The sequence below is a fragment of the Scatophagus argus genome, chromosome 6 (assembly GCF_020382885.2).
Source record: "Scatophagus argus isolate fScaArg1 chromosome 6, fScaArg1.pri, whole genome shotgun sequence".
Lineage (NCBI taxonomy): Eukaryota > Metazoa > Chordata > Actinopteri > Scatophagidae > Scatophagus > Scatophagus argus.
Window position 1 is genome coordinate 15383853 of NC_058498.1, and position 6379 is coordinate 15390231.

At 44.1% G+C, this 6379-nt stretch overlaps 1 protein-coding gene across 1 annotated transcript; it reads right to left on the reverse strand.

The window, feature by feature from the left end:
- Positions 1–212: 212 nt before the first annotated feature.
- On the reverse strand, positions 213–5759 carry LOC124060759 (diencephalon/mesencephalon homeobox protein 1-A-like). Its single transcript, XM_046392047.1, has 5 exons — positions 5553–5759; positions 3366–3533; positions 2974–3152; positions 2210–2645; positions 213–2032 (listed from the first exon to the last, which is right to left on the reverse strand). The coding sequence occupies exons 2-5, from the start codon at positions 3517–3519 to the stop codon at positions 1614–1616; spliced, it is 1188 nt and encodes a 395-aa protein (XP_046248003.1). The 5' UTR covers positions 3520–3533; positions 5553–5759; the 3' UTR covers positions 213–1613.
- Between the last annotated feature and the right edge of the window lie 620 nt (positions 5760–6379).

A 6379-nucleotide genomic window follows, 5' to 3' on the forward strand; every position in this document is an offset into this window, starting at 1 on the left:
TCACACAGAATGTCTTTTCTCATTGACTAATTCTAGCACTTGTGTACAAGCCGTGTGTTTGTTCTCTTCTCACATTTTCATTTCTTGAGTCACTGTTTTACATCAAAGCTCCCGTTTTGCTTTGGAAAACGGTAAAGTGAGTCAATGTGAGTCAGTACAAGTATGTTTTCACGTTATATTTCAGAACAACGACACTGAGAACACAAGTCATTCTTAGGTGCGATTTATTCCCTTGCATTAAACAGATAAATTACTCACATTTTAAACAATTGAGAAATACATGTCTTCAATCTACAGTGATATAATACATAGAGAATGGGAGCTTGCGTCTGTCTGCTGAAGCCAGTGGGTCAGCAAAAGTGGTGACTGATGAGTTCAGTCAGGCACCCAAATGAACAAGTCATTTTTATTTGTCACTGTGCCTCTGCAGATTCTCCCCTCATCTCATCTCTGTTGTATGTCCTTTGCTTAAAGCCACAGCTGAAAAATAAATTGAAGGTTTCCTCTCAAATCCCTAACACAAAAGGAGACATGGAGTTACTCTTTAGCCAGGCAGATGGAGGCGAACACTGGGGGAGATATTTACAACACCCACTGGATTCTTGCGGGCTGAGCAGAATGATGTAACTTTAAACAAGGAGAGTCATGTGTCATCTACAAAAAACACAGCTGAACAGGGATTATATCGAGTGATCTGAGCTTTATTTCTGATATCATATCTGATGTGACTTCATTCTGGGTCTCGCGGCCGTAAGCCATGCTTCAGTGAGGCGCATGCATGCATAGTTGACGTTCAGGGGTTGAATAATAGAATATCTTAATATCTTTTATCGATCCTGGAATGAGACTGACTTTCTGTCCTGACTTCGCAGAGAAGGCTGAAATCATAGTGAGCAGCCAGCTTTTGTTGAGTTGGCTTGTGCTGTTGACCAGAAGGAGTCGATTAAAAGCAAAGATCCACAGGCAAAAAGGACAGTTCAGTCACAACTGCAGTCCAGGTAGATTTTTTTTAAATCAAGTCCAGTCCAACCCAATGAGCTGAATGAGTTGAATTCTTGTGCTAATCACGTCTATCCAGCAGAGATGTTCTTCGTGTTCTGGTGAGCTCCCAGCTGTGAGCTGCATGAGCATACGATGACGACGAGATGACGACAAGCCAGGGTCCCAAACTAAAGTGCTTGTTCTAAGGCACACGTGGCCTTCACATGTGCCTGAAAAATGTCATTTCTACTGTCACACTGCTCTGGCTTTTATATGAAATTTAAAAAACTGCAAATAAAACATTCTCAGTAGTTGTTGAGTTAAATCACATTGAACAAGCACAAATTTGAATTTGGACACATTTTGAACAGAGGACTTTTGAGATCATCATTGTGACAGCCAATTGTGTAGCAACCCAAAAAAAGCCTACTTTTAATTCTGAGGTGTTTCTAATGAGGTTTCAAAGATGTGTCAGAGTTTTGGATGGATACACATGGGTTGCTGACAGTAGTGAGGGCTCAAGAGGAAAATGAAGGGAGACCTGGAGTCACCTCCTGCTGACAGGACCCATGATTTGAAAATATGGTCCTGGCTAGAGGGCGAACACGTACACTGAGCAGCCCAAGCTTTAGTTAGTTGGGGAGCGTGTCCAGTCCCAGCGATGCTGCGTGCTGCTTGGCCCTCAGACGAAGGTTCTCAATGCTGGTGGTCTTGCTGTTGAGGCTTCCAGGGAGGCTGCCTGGTGCTGCCTGGAGAAGCGGGCTGTTCCATACCTGCTGGGCCTGCGACAGGGTCTGGTAGTAGGACTGGCAAGGCAGCGAGCCCAGCGGAGACGGCATGTTGACGTTCATGCCCAGGTAGGGCAGAGAGGATGGCGTGCTCATGTCAAAGGACGGGTAGTGCACCAGGTTGTTGGTGGCGGCCATGTGCTGCCGAAACTGCTCCTGCAGTCGGAAGAGGCTGAGAGGAGACGAAGCGTAGGAGTTGCCTTGTGCCAAACTGCTGGTCGCGCTGCTGGAGGACGGCAAGGTGGGGGAGCTCAGGGGAGAATCTGAGAGACAGGAAGAGAGAAGGAGGACTTTAGTATCTTTTTACACCCACTGACTTGTCTTCGTAGATACTTTGTTTTGTGTATTTTTACTGTGAATAGTGTGCTTTCGTTCTGACTCAGTAGATCCTTAAATATGACATCAGGGAATATAACAAGAAACGTATTAGATATTTTTACCTGACACCGGGCTCAGCCGTTTGCAGGATGGGGAGCTGCTCCCCGGCTGTGCTCCCCCCTCTCCGTGCGTCTCCTCCCTGATCTTCACCCTGGTCTCCCCTCTCATTTCGTCCTCCTCTCTGTCAGCATTATCTTCTGCTGCTGACTCGCTGTCCGATGGCTCAGGAGAGGTGACGTTGACTTCCACGCTCGTCTCTCCAGGCTGGGGCTGCGTGGCTGTCTCGGAGTGACAGGATGAGGATGAGGAGGGAGGGGGAGGAGTGTGCGACTCAGGGAGCAGGGTGGTGGTGGTGGTGTTCGTGTTGGCGAGGTCAGTCTTGGAGTCCTCTGTCGAGCCCTCTGCAGCTCCAGACGCCTCTTTTTGTTTCTGGAGCTGCTCCTTCTGCAGGCTGCGCTGCTTCTTGCGAAACTTGGCCCTCCGGTTCTTGAACCAGACCTAGCAGATGGATGGATAGAAAGATCAGTGCTTGGCTCAAGGACAAAAGTATCTTAACAGTGGACAACTTTGAGCCCTATAAGTGCCTTGTCTCTACATTTTTTACACCTTCTTTCATGTCCACATAACGTTTAATCATACAAGACCCACAGCAAAGGTCTTGTATGTAGGATTTAGTTTCATCTAGCAGTGTGGTTGCAGACTGCAACCATCTGAACACTTTTTAATTGCTTCCTTCCCTGTGGTGTTCACCATTTAGTCTTTAAATCCATCTCAGAGTGCAACATGCAAACAGCACACAAAGTAAATGCACTGTGGGGGATTTTACCTGAACGCGAGCCTCAGGTAGGTTGGTGCACATGGCCAGACGTTCACGCATCACCACATCAGGGTAGTGGGTCTTTTGGAAGGTTTTCTCCAGGGCCTCCAGCTGCTGGGCAGTGAAGGCTGTCCGACTGCGCCGCTGCTTTCGGTGCTGGGAGCCGTACCGGGCCTCAAGGATAATGTCTTGAAATGTGCAGCCGTTGAGAAACAAGAAACACGACCAGTTTAATTGAAGGACGGGTCAAAGGGCCATTAAGTACCCAGAAATCAATATACATTGAATTTGTGTTCATGCACAGCTGCATAAGCAGTTAATACACTGTTGAAATAATGAACTAATGCTTGTAAAAGATAAATGGCAAACACTGAACAGCAAAATGAGCTACTGATTCTTACCAGCTAGTCTCTCTGCAAGAGTGAGGGCATGCACTGAGGGCCTGTAGTCAGGTGCGTGCTGGGCCTGTTGCGCCGCCTGCTGGTGAAGGTTGTACATGGCGCTCAGTGAATTCATGGCGTGGAGAGAGTAGCCGTTCACCCCGTAGTGCTGCATGACCGGCGAGCTGTCTGCAGAGAGAACAACAGGCTGCTGAGTGTCGGATCTCTTTCCACAAGAGCAGAGGACGCCGCCATTAGAAACGTCAGCACTTTGTATTATAAAGTTTGTTGTAGCCTGGCAAACTGAGATGGCAACAGGTAAAATAATTCCACAAGTATTCAATACTGCGCTTTAAATTAAAATGAATTTGATCACAGGATAATCGAGCAAATATATAACAGTAACCTTTAATGATTTCAGAAAGATTTATAATTTTAGATCAGTTAATGCGTGTTGTTAGATTCGGTTAAGTTACATTTCGGCAAAACGAAACGGAATATTTTATGAAATTGTTTCCTCTGGTTGCACACATTTAAACGCATTTAAACCGTTAAGAGTAAATTGAACATCTTGGTTCAAAACGTTTCGTGTAGTACACTAACATTTATGGTTACCGTTTGGTCGGTGCTTTCAGAAATAAATTCTGTGTTTATGAACATACAGCGCAACGATAAATAATTATACGGCAGATTTAGTTTGATGGTAAACAGAGGTGTGCACAAAATAATTCAAATAAATTCTTTGTTTTATTCCACAGCAATGAAAACTACGTTGTAAGCTATATTTAAGTCACACAAATAAGCTGTAGCTAAAATAAAAATCATTTTGATGTAGTCTAATAAGTTCGTCTTCTTCTCTTTTTTCCCCTTTCATTTTGATTCAGTTTCGCGGCTCTTTCTTGGTGTTATTTTAGGAAACATGCAGATAATTTCTTCATCGTGGTCAATTGTGATGAGTAAAATTTCAAGATAATAATAATAATAATCATAATGGTGATAATAATAATAAATTAGTGGTGGGCAGGTATGAAAAGGAAGCCAATTCTGGCATTTTTTTCCCGTCGACACAAATTAATTCTGACTATTTTGTGATCTTCTTTCTCCATTTACAATCAAACAAAATGTTCTGTCTGCAGAGTTTTAATTGAAAACATTTCTTTTGTCGGGCTGAGACGCCGTTAAAGCTCGGCAGGCTGCGCTGACAGCAGGTGCGACCAAATGTTTTCTTTGCTCCCTGAGAGTTTGACTCGAGCGGGGGAGCCGTTTATTTTCAATCTGTGCCGGGTCCCAGGTCAGTTTCAGACGCCTGGAGGCTGACGGGGATGTGTGACAGGTCTTCGGTGAAATATGCACGAGATCCCCCGCTGGGCTCCTGTCTGATGTGGGTGCAAATAGGTTCCAACTATACGAGGCTATTAATTTATCATCAGGCCTGACACGTGAAAGATGGACCAGTATGTGTGTGTGTGTGCGTGCGTGCGTGTGTGTGAGTTAAGCTGTGTGTGTGTGACCAAAACGTGTGACTAATGCACCTTTTTTTTTTGCATTATTTTACCAATTCAGCCTCTGGCTGGATTCGTGTAATCTGTTCGATTATTTCAAATTTTAAAAAATCCGCAGCTTAAAAATTCAAAACGAGGCTCTTCTTTCAGGACGATGTCACATAGCCTCGGGCTCTGATTTAAGCCTAATTAACCTACGATCATCGCCGTGGATTTATGAGTTACACACTCCTTTAACGATTGTCTTGAGGCTCTGTATGCGTATGGCGTCACAAAACCACTTAGGAAATGAATGGCGACATTAACGAACAACCTGTAATGTTCAAACCAAACCTCCTTAAAACCTTATTAAGCCATCTAGATGAGAACAGGCCTGTGTGGTGTCACGAATCCCCGCGTTATTTACTCTCTGACTGTCAGTGTCACTGATACCGAAACTCTGAACACACTTTGAATCGATTAACCTAAACATGTTAACTCTTTAACTTTTAAGACGCTGGCACTGTCCAGCTGCTGCATCACATGCTGTTGGAATAGTTGACATAATGCACTTACAAAACAGATTTTGTCAGCTAAATTTGGAAGACAACGAAACTCCAAAACTAACTAAAAGACTGTTTTTTACTCTTTTACAGTAAACTTGGTGTGCTACAAAGCTCAATCGCGGATGTCAAATGGTCCAAGTTGCTTTCAGCAAACTTCTTACCTCTCTTCTCTTCCTGTGTGGCTTATCTGAAGTGAAATATCTCCACCAGAAGCTGAATATTTTCCTCTCAGATCTTCTTCTCTAAAATCCGCAGGCGGTTGTTCATTCTCTCCTGTTCTTAGCTTTTTGATATCCTGAGAACAGGCTGTCCCGGCCGCTGCGCTGCGTCCTCCGGCTTGCCTCTCCGTGGATGTGGGAGGATGCTGAGCTGCCATCTATCGGCCTTTAAAGCGCTCCGGGTGGGGTCACCGGGGCGTCCAGACGCTCCGTCTCTGTGCCAATCACGTCGCTTTCCTCCTCAGCAGCGCCTCCTCCTCCTCCTCCTCCTCCTTCCACAGCGCTCCTCACCTCATAGATGATTCTTTTTTTTTGCATCCGAGGTGCCGACTTTTCTGCTGCTGCTGTGGTTTTGGAAGGGGAGAAAAAAACATTTGTTGTGCTGTTCAGTGTCAGGATTTTCCAGAATTATCAATTATTATTTTAGCCTAATTTTTGCCATTAAGGATTATGTTGAGGATTAATTACCTTAACACTTTTCAACAAGTAGCCTATCAGCATGACAAGATGGATTTCAAGCTCCTTCCAAATAATTCTTATTTCTTTCATATTTTTAGGGTTCATCTTGAAATGTGTTGCTCAGTAGGAGGTAAAGCCAAGGTCAAAGGGCAGACCTCACCTATTGTTTTTTTTACGTTTTTTTCTTTTATATATATTTTTTAAATTCTAAATATTTAAACGTATTGGATACCGCTCCCTTCTATTATTACCCACAGCAGTTTAAAATCCAAAGTCCACAGTTAAAATATTGATAAATGATTAATAAAGAT